Source organism: Salvelinus sp. IW2-2015, unplaced genomic scaffold (assembly GCF_002910315.2).
Source record: "Salvelinus sp. IW2-2015 unplaced genomic scaffold, ASM291031v2 Un_scaffold1668, whole genome shotgun sequence".
NCBI classification, from domain to species: domain Eukaryota; kingdom Metazoa; phylum Chordata; class Actinopteri; order Salmoniformes; family Salmonidae; genus Salvelinus; species Salvelinus sp. IW2-2015.
The window spans coordinates 73,219-92,704 of record NW_019943072.1 but is presented as its reverse complement, the minus strand read 5'-3'; the positions used below and the strand labels follow the sequence as shown (position 1 = coordinate 92,704).

The 19,486-nt window shown below is 43.2% G+C and overlaps 1 protein-coding gene across 1 annotated transcript in view; it reads left to right on the top strand.

Annotated features, from left to right (window-relative positions):
- The window catches only part of LOC139024572 (cation channel sperm-associated protein 3-like), a 28,084-nt gene extending 10,344 nt beyond the window's left edge, over window positions 1–17,740 (top strand). Inside the window, exon 6 of the mRNA XM_070439454.1 lies at window positions 17,340–17,740. Within this exon, the coding sequence (XP_070295555.1) occupies window positions 17,340–17,454 (115 nt within the window). The 3' untranslated portion in view covers window positions 17,455–17,740. The remainder of the gene's footprint in view (window positions 1–17,339) is intronic.
- Window positions 17,741–19,486: the final 1,746 nt, after the last annotated feature.

Genomic DNA, 19,486 nt, shown 5'->3' with positions numbered 1-19,486 from the left:
AGCAGACACATGCACATTTGTGGCCTGCTGGAGGTCATTTTGCAGGGCTCTGGCAGTGCTCCTCCTTGCACAAAGGCGGAGGTAGCGGTCCTGCTGCTGGGTTGTTGCCCTCCTACGGCCTCCTCCACGTCTCCTGATGTACTGGCCTGTCTCTTGGTAGCGCCTCCATGCTCTGGACACTACGCTGACAGCACAGCAAACCTTCTTGCCACAGCTCGCATTGATGTGCCATCCTGGATGAGCTGCACTACCTGAGCCACTTGTGTGGTTGTAGACTCCGTCTCATGCTACCACTAGAGTGAAAGCACCGCCAGCATTCAAAAGTGACCAAAACATCAGCCAGGAAGCATAGGACCTGAGAAGTGGTCTGTGGTCACCACCTGCAGAACCACTCCTTTATTGGGGGTGTTTGCTAATTGCCTATAATTTCCACCTGTTGTCTATTCCATTTGTACAACAGCATGTGAAATTTATTGTCATTCAGTGTTGCTTCCTAAGTGGACAGTTTGATTTCACAGAAGTGTGATTGACTTGGAGTTACATTGTGTTGTTTAAGTGTTCCCTTAATTTTTTGAGCAGTGTATATATATATATATATTGAGCTATGTCAATGATCCAGTATATAAATATATAGCTTTGTGTATAAACAGTGTAACTAAAATGTAATGCACAATAGTAGAAAATATTAGAATATTTTAAATACACAATCCCATAGAAAAATGGATAGAATTGCAGGAAATTAGCTTCCGGACCAGAGTCCGGAATATATAAGTCTGTTAACCAAATCAAATTTTATTGGCCAAATACACACATTTAGCAGATGTTATTGCTAGTGTAATGAAATGCTTGTGTTCCCAACTAACAATTCACAATACACACAACTCTAAAAGTTAAAGAATGGAATTAAGAAATTTATAAATATTAGGACGAGCAATGTCAGAGTAGCAATGACTAAAATACAGTAGAATAGAATACAGTATATACATATGAGATGAGTAAAGCAGTATGTAAACATTATTAAAGTGACCAGTGATTCCATGTCTATGTATATAGGGCAGCAGCCTCTAAAGTGCAGTGTTGAGTAATCGGGTGGCAGCCGGCAAGTGATGGCTATTTAACAGTCTGATGGCCTTGAGATAGAAGGTGTTTTTCAGTCTCTCGGTCCCAGCTTTTATGCACCTGTGCTGACCTCGCCTTCTGGATGGTAGCGGGGTGAATAGGCTATGGCTCGGGCTGAGCACGCACCCTTGTTGGGCCCCGAGCGTAATGATGAGCTTGGAGGGTACTACAGTGTTGAAGGCTGACCTATAGTCAATGAACAGCATTCTTACATATGTATTCCTCTTGTCCAGATGGGATAGTGCAGTGCGATTGCATTGTCAGTGGATCTATTGGGGCGATATGCAAATTGAAGTGGGTCTAGGGTGTCGGGTAAGGTAGAGGTGACATGATCCTTAACTAGCCTCTCAAAGCACTTCATGATGACAGAAGTGAGTGCTACGTGGCGATAGTCATTGAGTTCAGTTACCTTTTCTTTCTTGGGTACAAGAACAATGGTGGACATCTTGAAGCAACACACTCAAACTGGTGCGCCTGGCACCTACTACCATACCCCATATAAAAGGCACTTACATATTTTGTATCACCCTATGATACACAATCCATGTCTCAATTGTCTTAGGCTTAAAATCGTTCTTTAACCAAAGAGCTCGGTTTTGTTTGTTTGAAAAGTGTGTTTGAAAGTGTATTGGAAGGTTCTTGGTTGCTAGCTATGTTCTTAGTTTGGAACCCGTGACGCAGTTGTCATCAGTTGCTGGGAATGATTCTCTTTCCAGTGATCCTGCCGACCAAGGACTGGTCTGAGGAGCTATTTGGCGTCGCAGCTAGCCTAGCTGCTAGCTAGCTGCATATCAAGCTAGCTGGGTTTTCTTGAACGCAGCCTGCGATGTGGTTAACAATTGTGGCTGGGACCGCGGATTGTTCCGGGGTTGTGGCTGTCTAGATCCCTGCTGTTTGTTGTTTTCAATCTTCCCCGTGACCTTCCCCGTCTGGAACTGTGAGGAGTAACAGGGTAACCAACGTTGCTAGCTACCATGACAAAGACCAAAGCCGGCGGGAGTACTGTTGAGGACAGTGGTGTCTCTCTATCACACGTAAATTATCTTTTAAATGAACAAAAAGAGACCTAGAAGCAGTTGTTACAACAACAAGAAAATAGCTACAAGTGTTTTGTCCAAACACTCGTGGATTCTACTAATAAAAGAATGGACGACCTGACCAGAGAGGCCCAGAACCTGAAGAACAGTTTGCAGTTCTCCCAGGGTCAACAGGAGAAGTGCAAGATGACAGCAATCTGTAAGTCATTGAGAGAGGACATCAGTTCTGTGTGTGAATCCATGATAACAATGACAGATAAATCAGACTATCTCGAGGGACAATCAAGGTGGAACAACATGGTTGTGGAAGGAATTGCAGAATCTCCACATGAGACCAGCACGGATTCTGAGGACAAAGTGAGAGAAAGGATCTCTGAGAAACTGAAGATGGACCACAGGAAGATTGAGGTGGAGCTCACCCACAGGACTGGAAAACCTACCACCGGCCCAGGTGATAGGCCCAGGCCAATAGTGGTCAAGTTCCTGAGGTTCAAGGACAAGGTAGCTGTTCTGGAAAGAGCCAAGAACTTGAGAGGAACGTATATCTTCCTCAATGAGGACTATCCTGAAGCTGTGCGCCAGAAGAGGAAAGAACTGATCCCAGCCATGAAAGATGCCAGAGCGCGTGGGGACATTGCTTACATCTGCTATGACAGGCTCATTGTTCACCCTCCCTCCCAGAAGCCTGGAAGGGATGAGAGAACCAGGCCTATGGGTTCATAGCTTCAACCCCGCAACACACACACACACACACACACACACACACACACACACACACACACACACACACCAATTGATTAATTGACGGCTGATTTATTTATTTATTTTTCTCTTGCTTTGTTTGCTCTTTTCCATATTAAGTCTATCTCTGATAAGCTACCTAGGAAAGGGCTGAAAACAGCCCATATTAATATATGTAGCCTTAGAAATAAGGTTAATGAAATCAATAACTTGCTAACATCAGATAACATTCATATATTAGCCATTTCTGAGACTCACTTAGATAATTCATTTGATAATACAGCAGTAGCAATACAAGGATATAACATCTATAGAAGATACAGGAATGCTTATTGGGGAGGTGTTGCTGTATATATTCAGAGCCATATCCCTGTAATGCTTAGAGAAGATCTCATGTCAAGTGTTATTGAAGTGTTGTGGTTGCAGGTTCACTTGGCACATCTAAAGCCTTTTCTTTAGGGGTGTTGCTATAGGCCACGAAGTGCTAACAGTCAGTATCTAAATAATATGTGTGAAATGCTTGATAGTGTATGTGATGTAAACAGAGAGGTCTACTTTCTTGGGGACCTGAATATTGACTGGTTTTCATCAAGCTGTCCWCTCAAGAGGAAGCTTCTCACTGTAACCAGTGCCTGRAATCTGGTTCAGTTTATTAATCAACCTACCAGGGTGTTTACAAACACTAAAGGAACAAGATCATCCACATGTATTGATCACATTTGTACTAATACTGTAGAACTTTGTTGTAAAGCTGTATCCGTCCCCATTGGCTGCAGTGGTCACAATATAGTGGCTATATCCAGGAAAGACAAAGTTCCAACAAATGGGCCTAAAATAGTGTATAAGAGATCACACAAAAGATTTTGCTGTGGCTCTTATGTGGTTGATGTTAAAAATAGGTGTTGGTTTGATGTGATTAATGAGGAGCATCCAGACGCTGCACTTYATGAATTTATGAAATTGCTTCTTCCAATTATTGATAAACATGCGCCTGTTAAGAGACTGAACGTTAGAACTGTTAAGACTCCATGGATTGATGAGGAATTGAAAAACTGTATGGTTGAAAGAGATGGGGCAAAAGGAGTGGCTAATAAGTCTGGCTGCACATCTGACTGGCTGACTTATGAGAAATTGAGAAATGATGTGACTAAACTCAACAAAAAGAAGAAGAAACTGTATTATGAAGCCAAGATCAATTATATAAAGAATGATGGAAAAAAGCTTTGGAGTACTTTAAATGAAATTATGGGCAGAAAGACCAATTCAACTCCATTTTAATTGAATCAGATGGCTTATTCATCACAAAACCATTTGATGTTGCCAATTATTTTAATTATTTATTTCAAGGTGGGCAAACTGAGGCAGGAAATGCCAACAACGAACAGTGAGCAATTATATTCATGCATAAAAAAAACAAATAATGAAAGAAAAGCATTGCAAGTTACAATTTTGTTAAGTTAGTGTGGGAGAGGTAGAACAATTGTTAATTATCAATAATGACAAATCTCCTGGCATTGACAACTTAGATGGAAAGCTATTGAGGATGGTAGCTGACTCTATAGCCACTCCTATCTGTCATATCTTTAATCTGAGATGAGAGGAAAGTCTTTGTCCTCAGGCCTGGAGGGAAGCCAAAGTAATTCCGCAACCCAAGAGTGGTAAAGTGGCCTTTACTGGTTCTAACAGCAGACCTAAACTCAGCAAAAAAAGAAATGTCCCTTTTTCAGGACCCTGTCGTTCAAAGATAATTTGTAAAAATCCAAATAAGGAAGGAATGAGCATTACACATAGGCCTGTACTCTGGAGCTACCATGGCCAGCGAAGAGCCTGGATCTCAATCCCTTTGAGCATGTCTGGGACCTGTTGGATCGGAGGGTGAGGGCTAGGGCCATTCCCCCCCCAGAAATGTCAGGGAACTTGCAGGTGCCTTGGTGGAAGACTGGGGTAATGTCTCACAGCAATAACTGGCAAATCTGATGCAGTCCATGAGGAGGAGATGCACTGCAGTACTTAATGCAGCTGGTGGCCACACCAGATACTGACTGTTKATTTAGATTTTGACCCAGGGACACGTTATTCCATTTCTGTTAGTCACACGTCTGTGGAACTTGTTCAGTTTATGTCTCAATTGTTGAATCTTGTTATGTTCATGCAAATATTTACACATGTTAAGTTTGGTGAAAATAAACGCAGTTGACAGTGAAGAGGACGTTTCTTTTTTTGCTGAGTTCATAAGCTTGCTACCAGCTCTTAGCAAACTGGAAAAAATTGTGTTTGACCAAATACAATGCTTCTCTGTAAACAAATTAACAACAGACTTTCAGCATGCTTATAGAGAAGGGCACTCAACGTGTACTGCACTGACACAAATGACTGATGATTGGTTGAAYTAAATTGATAATAAGAAGATAGTGGGAGCTGTCCGGTTAGATTTCAGTGCAGCCTTTGATTGTATTGTCCATAACTTGTTGAAAAAACTTGTTATGGGCTTTTCAACCTCAGCTCTGAATCCACGATATGGCAATCTATCTAATAGAACTGAGGGCTTTCTTTTAATGGAAGCTTCTCTAATGTCAAACATGTAAAGTGTCGTGTAACACACAGCAGCTCTCTAGACTCTCTGCTCTTTTCTATTTTTACCAATGACCTGCCACTGGCATTAAACAAAGCCTGCGTGTCCATGTATGCTGATGATTCAACCATATACGCATCAGCAACCACAGCTAATGAAGTCACTGAAACCCTTAACAAAGAGTTGRAGTTTTGGAATGGGTGGCTAGTAATTAACTGTTCCTGAACATCTCTAAAACTAAGAGCATTATATTTGGTACAAATCATTCCCTAATCTCGAGACCTCAGCTAAATCTGGTAGTGAATGGTGTGGCTGTTGAACAAGTTGAGGAGACTAAATTACTTGGTGTTACCTTAGATTGTAAACTGTCATGGTCAAAACATATAGATTCAATGATTGTAAAGATGGAGAGGTCTGTCCGTAAAATAAATAGATGCTCTGCTTTTTTGACACCACACRCCAAAAAGCAAGTTCTGCAGGCTCTAGTTTTGTCTAATCTTGATTATTGTCCAGTCATGTGGTCCAGTGCTGCAAGGAAATWCCTAATTACGCTGCAGCTGGCCCAGAACAGAGCAACACGTTTTACTCTTAATTATAATCAGAGGGCTGATATAAATACTATGCATGCCAGTCTCTCTTGGCTAAGAGTTGAGGAGAGACTGACTGCATCACTTCTTTTTGTAAGAAACATTGTTGGAAATCACAAATTGTTTGCATAGTCAACTTACACACAGCTCTGACACACTTATCCCACCAGACATGCCAACAGGGGTCTTTTCGCAGTCCCCAAATTCAGAACAAATTCAAGTAAGCGTTCCATGTTATATAGAGCCCTTATTGCGTGGAACTTCCTTCCATCTCATATTTCTCAAATTAACAGCAAACCTGGTTTCAAATAACGGATAAAGCAACACGTCGCGGCACAACGCCTCTCCCCTATTTGACCTGGATAGTTTGTGTGTATGCATTGATATGTAGGCTACGTGTGCCTTTAAATTTAAAAAAATCTAATTCTGTCCTTGAGCTGTTCTTGTCTATTGATGTTCTGTATTACGTCCTTCTGTATTATGTTTCATGTTTTGTGTGGATCCCAGGAAGAGTAGCTGCTGCTTTTGCAACAGCTAATGGGGATCCTAATAAAATACCAAAAAATAAATCAAAAATACCAAGTGGGAACAGCCGATGTATGTGAATGGTGTGTATGCACAATATGTGAATAAAAAATGTGTTTACTGCAGTAGTTATATAGGATGAGCCATGACTAGAAAACAGTATATGCATACAGTATAAAGTGGGTAAAACAGTATATAAAATTAAATAGAAAATGCTGAACACTGTTGTAGCCTAGTGGTTAGAGTGTAGGGGCGGTAGGTAGCCTAGTGGTTGGAGTGTAGAGGCAGTAGGTAGCTTAGTGGTTAGAGTGTAGGGGGGGTAGGTAGCCTAGTGGTTAGAGTGTAGGGGGGGTAGGTAGCCTAGTGGTTAGAGTGTAGAGGCAGTAGGTAGCTTAGTGGTTAGAGTGTAGGGGGGATAGGTAGCCAAGTGGTTAGAGTGTAGAGGCAGTAGGTAGCTTAGTGGTTAGAGTGTGGAGGCAGTAGGTAGCTTAGTGGTTAGAGCGTTGGGCCAGTAACCGAAAGGTTGCTGGATCAAATCCCCGAGCTGACCAGATGAAAAATCTGTTGTTAACAAGGCAGCTATTTAATTTTACATACTGTTTTACCCACTTTATACTGTATGCATATACTGTTTTCTAGTCATGGTTCATCCTATATAACTACTGCAGTAAACACATTTTCTATTCACATACTGTGCATACACACCATTCACATACATTGGCTGTCCCCACTTGGTATTTTATTAGGATCCCCACCCACTGTTCCCCGGGCGCCGAAGACGTTGATGTCGATTATGGCAGCCCCCCGCACCTCTCTGATTCAGTATGTAAACCTCTCTGATTCAGAGGGGTTGGGTTAAATGTGGAAGCCACATTTCAGTTGAATGCATTCAGTTGCATTCATGCTCCCAGGTGATTTTTATTTATTTATTCTTACGTCAGGTCTTCATGCATCCATATCCCAGGTAAGGGTGGATGGTCCTATATATAGGGGCAGTACTCAGTGAACAGTATGTAAACATTGTTAAAGTGACCCGTGTTTAATTACTTTTATGTACATTGGGCAGCAGTCTCTAAGTTGCAGGGTAGATTACTGGCTGGTATCTGACTAGTGACAATGTCTAAGGTTCAGGAAAGGATACTGGGCGGAGGCCAGCTAGTGATGACTGTTTAACAATCTGATGACCTGGAGATAAACAGATTCTATCAGTCTGGTCCCAGCTTTGATGCACCTGTACTGTCTCCACCTTCTAGATGGTATGAACAGTGTGAACAGGTCATGGCTCGGGTGGCGGAGGTCCTTGATGATCTTCTTGACCTTCCTGTGACACCGGGTGCTGTAGATGTCCTGAATGGCAGGCAGTGTGCACTGGATGATGTGTTGGGCTGACCGCACCACCCTCTGGAGAGCCCAGTGGTGCAGTTGTTGTACCAGGCGGTGGTACAGCCCGACAGGATGGTGCATCTGTAGAAGTTTGTGAGGGTCTTAGGGGCCAAGCCAAATTTCTTCAGCCTCCTGAGGTTGAAGAGGTGCTGTTGCGCCTTCTTCACCACGCTGTCGTCTGAGGGAGAGGTTATTTTCCTGGAATCTCATCGTTGTTGGTAATCAGGTGTACCACTGTTGCCGTCAGCAAACGTGATGATTGAGTTGGAGACGTGTGTGGCCACACAGTCATGGATGAACAGGGAGTACAGGAGGGAGCTGAGAACACACCCTTGTGGGGCCCCCATGTTGAGGATCAGTGTGGCGGAGGTGTTGTTGCCTACCTTCACCACCTGAGGTCGGTCCGTCAGGAAGTCCAGGACCCAGTTGCAAAGGGAGGGGTTCAGAGCTTAGTGATGATCTTGGAGAGCACTATGGTGTTGAGGGCTGAGCTGTAGTCTATGAACATAATTCTTACATAGGTATTCCTCTTGTCCAGGTGGGATAGGGCAGTGTGCAGTGCAATGGAGATTACGTTGTCCGTGGATCTGTTGGGGCGGTATGCAAATTGTATTGGGTCTAGGTTGTCAGGTAAGGTGGAGGTGATATGAACCTTAACTAGTCTCTCAAAGCACTTCATGATGACAGAAGTGAGTAATACTAGGGGATAGTCATTTAGTTCAGTTACATTTTGCTTTCTTGGGTACATGAACAATGGTGGGCATCTTGAAGCAATTGGGGACAACAGACTGGTATAGGTAGAGATTGAATATGTCCGTAAACACTCCAGCCAGCTGGTCTGTACATGCTCTGAGTGACTTGGGATGCCATCTGGGTTGGCAGCCTTGCGAGGGTTAACAAGCTTGAATGTCTTAGGTCAACCACGGAGATCGGGAGCACACATTCCTCGTGAGCGATGGGGGCACACGTCGGCGGCTCTGTGTTGTTTTCCTCGAAGTGGGAGAAGGTGTTAAACTTGTCCAGGAGAAAGGCGTCAGTGTCCGCGACTTGGCTTGCTATCCCTTTATAATCTATGATTGTCTGGAGTGCCTGGCACATGGGTCTCGTGTCTGAGCTGTTGAATTGCGACTCAAATCATCTCTGTACTGTCGTTTTGCCTCTTTGATTGCCTTACGGAGGTCATAGCTGTTCTGTTTGTCCATGTTCTCAGTCACCTTGCGTGTTTAAATGCGGTGGTTTGCGCTTTAAGTTTTGTGCGAATGCTGCCATCTATCCACGGGTTTTTGGTTTGGATAAGTTCTAACCATCAGGGGGAACAACATCCTCTATGCACTTCCTGATGAACCGAGTCCTACTATACTATTCTCAGAGGCGACCCGGAACATTTCCCAGTCCGCGTGATCAAAACCGTCTTGAAGCATAGATTCTGATTGGTCAGATCAACCTTGAACAGRCCTTACCACTGGTGCTTCCTGCTTAAGTTTCTGCCTATAGGAGGGGAGGAGCAAGATGGAGCCSTGATCTGATTTGCCAGAGGGAGTGCGGGGGAGGGCCTTGTAGCCGTCCCGGAGGGGAGAGTAACAATTGTCAAGCGTATGCTCTCCGCGTGTAGGACAGGAGATGTGTTGATAGAATTTCAGGAGGAAATTTGGAAAGTCCCCGGTTACAATGAATGCGGCCTCGGGATATAATTTGTTCACTCCCTACAACTTCAGTTTCACATAGCACTGCACCGCCAGCACTCTGCAATCCAAATACCCCAGAGAGTGTGTGTGAATGAGAAGAAGGAGAGGAGAGGTAGAGGACGACAGTAGCAGGGGAGTTAATAACATTGTACACCTTCTTTTATTCCTCTACATAGAAAAATTATAATTCTCTCAAGCATAAAATGTCCAGTAAACTTCCTGGTTGTGAGACATGGCTGGCTGGTTGCATCTTAAATAGCCCCCAATTCCCTTTATAGTGCACCACTTTTCAACCAGGGCCCATAGAGATATATATATATATATATATATATATATATATATATCACACACACATCCAGGCTGTATCACAACCGGCTGTGATTGGGAGTCCCATAGGGCGGTGCACAATTGTCCCAGCGTCGTCTGGGTTTGGCCGGTGTCGGCCGTCATTGTAAATAAGAATTTGTTCTTACCTGACTTTCCTTGTTAAATCAAAATCAAAAACACAGTGCTTTCGGGAACTATTTAGACCCCTTGACTTTTTCCACATTTTGTTACGTTACGGCCTTATTCTAAAATGGATTAAAAAGCATTTTTTCCCTCTTCATCAATCTACACACAATACCCCAAAATGACAAAGCCAAAACAGGTTTTCASACATTTTTMCAAATGTATTGAAAATATTTACYTAAGTATTCATACCCTTTCCTCAGTACTTTGTTGAAGCACCTTTGGCAGTGATTACAGCCTCGAMTCTTCTTGYGTWTGARGCTACAAGCTTGGCGCCCCTGTATTTAGGGAGTTTCTCCCATTCTTCTCTGAAGATCCTCTCAAGCTTTGTCAGGTTGGATGGGGAGCGTCGCTGCACAGCTATTTTCAGGTCTCCAMAGATGTTCAATRGGGTTCAAGTCAGGGCTCTGGCTGGGCCACTCAAGAAAATTCWTAGTCTTGTCCCGAAGCCACTCCTGTGTTGTCTCTGCTGCGTGCTTATAGTCGTTGTCCTGTTGGAAGGTGAACCTTCGCCCCAGTCTGAGATCTGGAGCAGGCTTTCATCAAGGATCTCTCTGTACTTTGCTCTGTTCATCTTTCCCTTGATCCTGACTAGTCTCCCAGTCCTTCCTGCTGAAAAACATCACRACAGCATGATGCTGCKACCACCATGCTTCACCATAGGGATMGTGCCAGGTTTCCTCCAGATGTGAAGCTTGGCATCAGACCAGAGAATCTTGTTTCTTATGGTTTGAGAGACATTTAGGTGCCTTTTGGCAAACTCCAAGCGGGCTGTCATGTGCCTTTTACTGAGGAGTGGCTTCCGTCTTGCCACTCTACCATAAAGGCCTGATTGGTGGAGTGCTGCGGAGATGGTTTTCCTTCTGGAAGTTTCTCACATCTCCACAGAGGAGCTCTGTCAGTGACCATCGGGTTCTTGGTCACCTCCCTAAACAAGGTCCTTCTCCCCCGATTGCTCAGTTTGGCCTGGCGGCAAGCTCTAGGAAGAGTCTTGGTGGTTCCAAACTTCTTCCTTTTAACAATGATGGAGGCTACTGTGTTCTTGGGGACCTTCAATGCTGTAGAATATTTTTGGTACCCTTCCCCAGATCTGTGCCTTYACCCAATCCTGTCTCGGAGCTCTACGGACATTTCCATCGACCTCACAGCTTGGTTTTTGCTCTGACATGCACTGTCATCTGTGGAACCTTTTATATAGACAGGTGTGTGCCTTTCCAAATCATGTCAATTCAATTGAATRTACCACAGGTGGACTCCAATCAAGTTGTAGAAACATCTCAAYGATGATCAATGGAAACAGGATCCACCTGAGCTCAATTTTCGAGTCTCATAGCAAAAGGTCTGAATACTTATGTAAATATGGTATTTCTGTTTATTTTAATACATTTGCAAAAATATGTCTAGATTGATGAGGAAAAATTGTTATTTAGTCCATTTTAGAATAAGGCTGTGACAAAATGGGAAAAATGGGAAGGGGTCTGAATACTTTCCGAATGCACTGTGRACATATATACCTACAGTACCAGTCAAGTTTGGACACACCTACTCAGTCTAGGGTTTTTCTTTATTTTTACTATTTTCTACATTGTAGAATAATAGTGAAGACATCAAAACTATGAAATAACACATATGGAATCATGTAGTAGCCAAAAAGTGTTAAACAAATCAAAAATATATTTGAGATTCTTCAAAGTAGCCACCCTTGCCTTGATGACAACTTTGCACACTCTTGGCATTCTCTCAACCAGCTTCAGAGGAATGCTTTTCCAACAGTCTTGAAGGAGTTCCACATATGCTGAGTACTTGTTGGCTGCTTTTCCTTCACTCTGTGGTCCAACTCATCCCAAACCATCTCAATTGGATGAGGTCGGTGATTGTGGAGGCAGGTCATCTGATGCAGCACTCCATCACTCTCCTTCTTGGTCAAATAGCCCTTACACACCTGGAGGTGTGTTGGTCATTGTCCTGTTGGAAAAACAAATGATGGAATGGCGTATCCTGCAGGATCCTGTGTAGCCATGCTGGTTAAGTGTCCTTGAATTCTAAATGAATCACAGTGTCACCAGCAAAGCACCATCAACCTCCTCCTCATGCTTCACGGTGGGAACCACACATGCGGAGATCATCTGTTCACCTACGCTGTGTCTCCACAAAGACACACCAGTTGAACCAAAAATCTCATTTTGACTCATCAGACCGGTGGACAGATTTCCACCAGTCTAATGTAAATTGCTCGTGTCTTTGCCCAAGCAAGTCTCTTCTTCTTATGGTTCCTTTAGTAGTCGTGCAGCAATTCGACCATGTAGGCCTGATTCACGCAGTCTCTGAACAGTTGTTGTTGAGATGTTCTTTACTTGAACTCTGAAGTGTTTATTGTGCTGCAATCTGAGGCTGGTATCTCTAATGAAACTTATCTTCTGCAGCAGAGGTAACTCGGGTCTTCCTTTCCTGTGGCGTCCTCATGAGAACCAGTTTCATCATTGCGCCTTGATGTTTTTGACTGCACTTGAAGAAACTTTGAAAGTTCTTGGAATTTTCTGCATTGACTGACCTTCATGTCTTTTTTTATTCTGTCATTTCTCTTTGCTTATTTGAGCAGTTCTTGCCATAATCTTCTGTATACCACCCCTACCTTGTCACAACACAACTGATTGGCTCAAAAGCATTAATCTGTGGAATATTTCCTTCCCGTTTTACAAGGGACACCTGTTAATTGAAATGCATTCCAGTTGACTACCTCATGAAGCTGGTTGAGAGAATGCCAAGAGTGCAAAGCTATCAAGACAAAGGGTGGCTACTTGAAGAATCACAATATATAAATGTTTGATTTTAAACACTTTTTTTTTGTGTACTACCTGATTCCATGTGTTATTTCATAGTTTTGATGTCTTCACCATTATTTACAATTAGAAAATAGTAAAAATAAAGAAACCGTGTGGTGTGTGTGTGTGTGTGTGTGTGTTGTGTGTGTGTGGGTGTTGTGTCAGGTGTGTGTGTGGTGTGTCTCAGCTGTGTGTGTGTGTGTCAGGCCTTTTTTGGTGGTGTGTGTGTGTGTGAATAGGGTGCCGTTTGGGACACATCCAGAGTGAGGGGATGGATGAATAGGGAGGCCCTCTGGGTTTCCTTTGGGTAGCTGCTATAGCGTGATAATGTAATCTATTTCTTAGCTAGTGTGTGAAGTGTTATTTCCATCCTCCACCATGTGGCGTGGGTAGTAATGGATCTCTGAATAAACATAACAAGGTAATAGAAAATAAACACGGATCTTAGCCTCCTAAGATCTCAGACCTCTGCTCCTAAGATCCGTGGACGGCTTTTAGCAACTGGTTTAAGGAAAAAGCTACCCGTTTTTATACGGGGAAAAGTTCTTAAATTACAAAAAAAAAAAAAGACAATTTTGTATTTCAAATAATGTTGTAATTCATGTACGTATTGGTCTTAATATGAACTATTCACTTTTGATGCACAGGTGTTTCAATCGGCTTTTTAGGGGTTAATATACAGTGCTCTAGGAATTATGCATTTGCAGATTTGAAAACCAGTTGCAAAAATCGTAGCTAGGAATCCAATCCAATTMTCGTGTGTTTTCTCCAGCATGCAACGAAGCGTTTTGAGAATGAGGTAGAAAGTGAACGGGAGGCTTCGCTGACCCAGAAGAAACACGCCATCATCCAGAGACAGAAGAATGAGATCAGGAATCTGATCCAGAGCCAGGTGACACTCATACTGTGTACTATAGGAATTTGGTCCAAAGGAGTGCAAGGGAATAGGATGGTATTTAGAACATGTGGTTTAGGTTTAGACTATAAATTTTTTTTTTTTTTTTAACTAGGCAAGTCAGTTACGAACAAATTCTTATTTACAATGACGGCCTACCCCGGGCCAAACCGTAACCCGYACAACGATGGGCCAATTGTGCGCCGTCCCCATGGGACTCCCAATCACAGCCGGTTGTGATACAGCCTGGAATCGAACCGGGGTCTGTAGTGACGATGCCCTAGCACTGAGATGCAGTGCCTTAGACCGCTGCGCCACTCGGGAGCCCCTAATGTTAGTTAGGACTACGGTTGGTTGACGTTGTGGGATACCGATGCACAAACAGGTGTTGCCTTGATTCTTGACTTTTTCACCCTGTGTGCCCACCTCCTGGAGCACTAGCCATTGTGTGGCGATTGACACCACTAGCTATTTTGTGATTGACACACAGCCATTTTGTGATGATTGACACCGCTAGCCATTTTGTGGCGATTGACACCGCTAGCCATTTGTGACGATTGACACCCGCTAGCCATTTTGTGACGATTGACACCGCTAGCCATTTTGTGCGATTACACCGCAGCCATTTTTTGACGATTGACACCGCTAGCCATTTTGTGACGATTGACACCGCTAGCCATTTTTGTGCGATGACACCGCACCATTGTGACGATTACACCGCAGCCATTTTGTGACGATACACCGCTAGCCATTTTTTTTTGTGACGATTGACACCGCTAGCCATTTTTGCGATACACCGCTAGCCATTTGTGGGCTTGACACCGCTAGCCATTTTGTGGCGATGACACCGCTAGCCATTTTGTGACGATTGACACCGCTAGCATTTTGTGGACCGATTTTGAAAAACCGCTAGCCATTTTGTGACGATTGACACCGCTAGCCATTTTGACGATTGACACCGCTAGCCATTTTTGTGACGATTGACACCGCTAGCCATTTTGTGACGATTGCACCGCTAGCCATTTTGTGACGATTGACCAGCCATTTTAGCATTGACACCACAGCATTTTGTGACGATTGACACCACTAGCCATTTTGTGACGATGACACCCCTAGCCATTTGTGTGAATGACACTTGCGACAGAACATCCAAACATGACCTACGTAACACGCTCTTCTCCAGACCTGGGTTCAAAAATGTATTTGGAATCATTTCAATACTTCATCTGGGCTTGATTGAGCATGCCTGGCGCAATGGAACCAATATAATTAGTCACAGGCTAAAGGAAATGCTAAAGCTATTTTAAAGATTTCGAATAGCGTTTGAACCCCGGTGGTTTCCTCCCTCCAACAGACAGGCAACTTCACCAAGCTAGTGGAACAGTTCAACAAGTCCTCTGCGTCACACCGATTACACTGTGATGGAGGACCTGTCTACCAGCATGTCCCTCATAGACATCTACCTGACCACCCCTGGATCACCAGGACACCACTACCAACAAAGTAGGAACCCTACAGCACCTTACGGTCTGAAACAGTAGATCCCTACAGCACCGTACGGTCTGAACAAAGTAGGAACCCTACGCACCTACGGTCTGAACAAGTAGGATCCTACAGCACCGTACGGTCTGAACAAGTAGGACCCTACAGCACCTTATGTCTGAACAAGTAGAACCTCACAGCACCTTACGGTCTGAACAAGTAGCACCCTCAGCACCCTACAGTCTGACAAAGTAGGCACCCCAGCACCGCCATAGCACCCTACAGTCTGAACAAGTAAGCACCCTACAGTCTGAACAAGTAGGCACCCACAGCACCCCGCAGCACCCTACAGTCTGAACAAGTAGCATCCACCAGCACCCTACAGTCTGAACAAGTAGACACCCTACAGCCACCCACAGCACCCACGTGAACAATAGGCACCCGCAGCACCTACAGTCTGAACAAGTAGGATCCCACAGCACCTACAGGTCTGAACAAGTAGGCATCCACAGCACCCTACAATATGAACAAGTAGGCACCCTACAGCACCCCGCACAACACCCTACAATCTGAACAATAGGCATCCCACAGCACCCTACAGTCTGAACAACTAGCACCTACACACCCCGCAGCACTCTTACAGTCTGAACAAGTAGGCACCCTACCAGCACCCAGTAGCCAAGCCCCCACAGTCTAAACAAGGTATGGCACCCCACAGCACCCTACAGTCTGAAACAAGTTAGGCACCCCACGCACCCCTACAGTCTGAACAAGTAGGACTACTATAGACCAGAGCCCTATGGCACCCTATTCTCTATATAGTGCATGATGGAATTTGGGACGCAGTACACCAAGCACTAAATGTATTGTTAACTGAGCTAGCTTACCACCAAACGTCTGTCTCAGAGACCTTTTATCTAGGCACACACACACACACACACACACACACACACACACACAATCAGAGTCCTATCTGGGTCACAGCCAAACAGACTCTCTCCTATAAAGGGTTAATGATTCTTCTGTGAGGGGCAAACAGACAGTAAACGAGAGTTATAAAGACAGATAGGTTTTTATTTTTTATTTTTTACTCAGTTGAGTGTTTGTGCAAAGTAGGAAGAGAATAGGGTTTGAGAGAGAGAGCTTTATGACAGCCATGAAGTGGAGACAGAGGGATCGGAAATAACATTCTACACGTGCATTAAAAACTCTCTGTTTGAATTGCTGTTGTTGACTTTCTTTTTCAATACATGGACCGCAGGCACTTTTCAAATCAGAACTATGTTTTTCTGTCTTATCCTAGAAACCTGGATGTTATGGAAACATTTATACGCTGTTTTTCTATGAATATCCTGTTTAGAAATGGACACGTCTAATGATGTGAATTTTGCATAATGAAGTCTCATATTTTTAACCTAACGATAGTAGACTCGGTACCATAATATATAATATATAATCCTTAAATGAATGTCACGTTTCAACTTCGTCAAATATTATGTTTGACGCAAAGATGATGATTTGGGTAATTACTACATTTTTTTTCCCTCTGGACCTGCGTGATTATAGTAGTTCTGTCGGWGTAGGGCTTGTAACAACATGCACCATCGTCATCCAGTCTTCTACACCTTTTTTACACCATCCAAACAACCAACAGTTTTGGTTGTCATTTTGTTTCAGGTTCAAATGATGAAACCACATCCTAAGAAATCTACAACTAAATGATTATACTATAGACCATAAATCTGTACACACGGTTTATGTATTTTTTATAGCAAAAACACTTTCAGTTGATATAAGGCATTGATAATACTGCCTTATGTACGCTAAAATGAAAGGGTGATGTGTGTGTGTGTGTGTGTGTGCTGATATCTAGCTACTGTAATGACTAAGTTACGTTTAATTCTAGAGGCTATAGTTATGAAAAGTAAGGTAACTAAAGTGTGATGAAGAGATATGCAATAAAAAGATCGTCCCCTTGCAGGCTGCAGCAGCTGTACTCCGAGGCCATTCTGATTCTGAGTGACTTACTGGAAGAAGACTTGATTGAAATGGAACAGAAAGCGCTGAGAGAGAGGAACATCAAAATGAGGGCGTAACAGGTACAGGAACAGGGATCCGACTGAGAGCTACTGAGAGCTGAAATCCTTGTTCATTTGCATACTGGTATTCAAATTAAAAAGAGGACATATGTTGGCACGTTTATAAAGCTGTCTGTCAGGTTTTTTGTCTTCGTTGTGCATTGGCTATGGTGATATCCAGTCCATTAGCCTAGAGTTGGCAGAGAATGGTCTTCAAAATGTCTCCAGGATCCATCCCAAATAGCATTCTATTCCCTAGATAGTGRGCTACTTTTTGACCAGAGCCCCAAGGACCCTGTTTTAAATAAGTGCACTAAGTAGGGAATGGGGGTGCCATTTGGGATGCACCCCAGACCAGGCTGTCAGCCAGCCAGGCAGGGAGAGTCCAGTCCAGATGGCCCACATAGTGATGTCTGTACTCAGGTTTGGGGCCACTGTGAGGTAGGCTACTATCTGTAGAATCCGGAGGCCCACGTAAACCCCTCTTGTCTGCTGGTGAACAGCCACAGACAGGCACAACACGTCATCTGTTACACAAGGACTTTATATGGGGTTCTGGATGATTCATTCTCCCAAGTAAATACATGGGTCATGAACTATCTTCTCACTAGTTGCAAACCTGTTTGGTACAAGTATAGGCTGTCATTACATTTCGCGCTGTTTGGAGTAGTAAGACACTATTGCTATAAGCTACGTTCGTAGGGAAGTAGACTCACCAGTAATGGCTTACCTGTATGCATAGAAATACCTGAATATTTACAGGCTATAAAATGAAACCTWAGCATCTGCTCTTCAATGATATACAAAGACTGGGGTGTGGGCTAATTGGCTAATATATGATTGTTTTTGACAGTCTTTTGATTTTTATTATGATGTCATGAACAACGTAACCATATGAAGATAGAGCCAGCCAAGAAAACAACGGGTGTATGAAACTCCCATTGACATCAACGCTTGGGTTTACACGCTTTGAGTTAGGAAAACGTTTGTCAATGGTTAGGCCCGTGGGTGTTATCTGCTCGTCAAACACTTGATCAGCCCTTAGCAAACTCTGCCAATATGTAATTTATGGTATCTTGATTTATTTGTATAATATTTTACATAAGTTATTTGATTCTTTATATATAGCCTATTGCATTCAAAATAATGCATTGATATTTATGTGACCCGTGACACAAGTATAATAATAATATACTTATTTTTTAAATGAAGAAAGACTAAAACGTAATGACCGCTGTAAAATGCATATTATCAATCATTTTAAAGTACATAAACATTGTAGTTACAGCATCGTTTGGCGTGAATATCTTCCTAATGGATCAGTACTATGGATATGGGAATGGCTGAAGGTATGACCCTGGAGATATCGTATTGATCTCTCTCTTAATGACTGTAAAGAGAAAAACCATCACGCTTGACAACTTAAAACACGCATAGTCGTAAAATCTCGCGTTATCACAGTTATTCGGTGATGCAGTTTAAATTGGCTATATTGATAGGGGCTTGTATTTAAGGTGTGTTTAGGCTTACGAGCTGGAATTGGATATTGTGAGAATTTGGCCTCACAATATRCAATTCCAGCTCGTAAGCCTAACAGTATGAGTGTATATCCCCGCTGAAGCATTTTCTTGACAGTAAAAAAAGAAAATAGTCTAAAAACGAATAGCCTAGGCTCAAAAATAAGTGATGAAGAAACCAAGCTGGAATGGGAGGGAAAATGCCAAGTCGCTCGCCAGTAGCAAGTCTCAGCTTTTCATCATAGCGAGTTTGATTACTTAAAGGAGTTGCCTGGTCTAAATGCTCTTGCAGTAGCCTGCTTCTCATCTGTGGTTTAGCCCACATCATTCAAACCACAACGCGTTGTCAACAGAATAAGATCTGTAATGTGAAATATCCAGTCGAATGAAAAGCACAGACAGCAATCGTCGGAATGCTCATTGACTGGCAGAATATGGATGTTAACTGTGTTAAACAGGTCAAGATTGGTCTGAGTTGTCATCAGTTAAATAATGTATTCTAAGCCGGTATAGGCTAATTACTAGCATGAGTC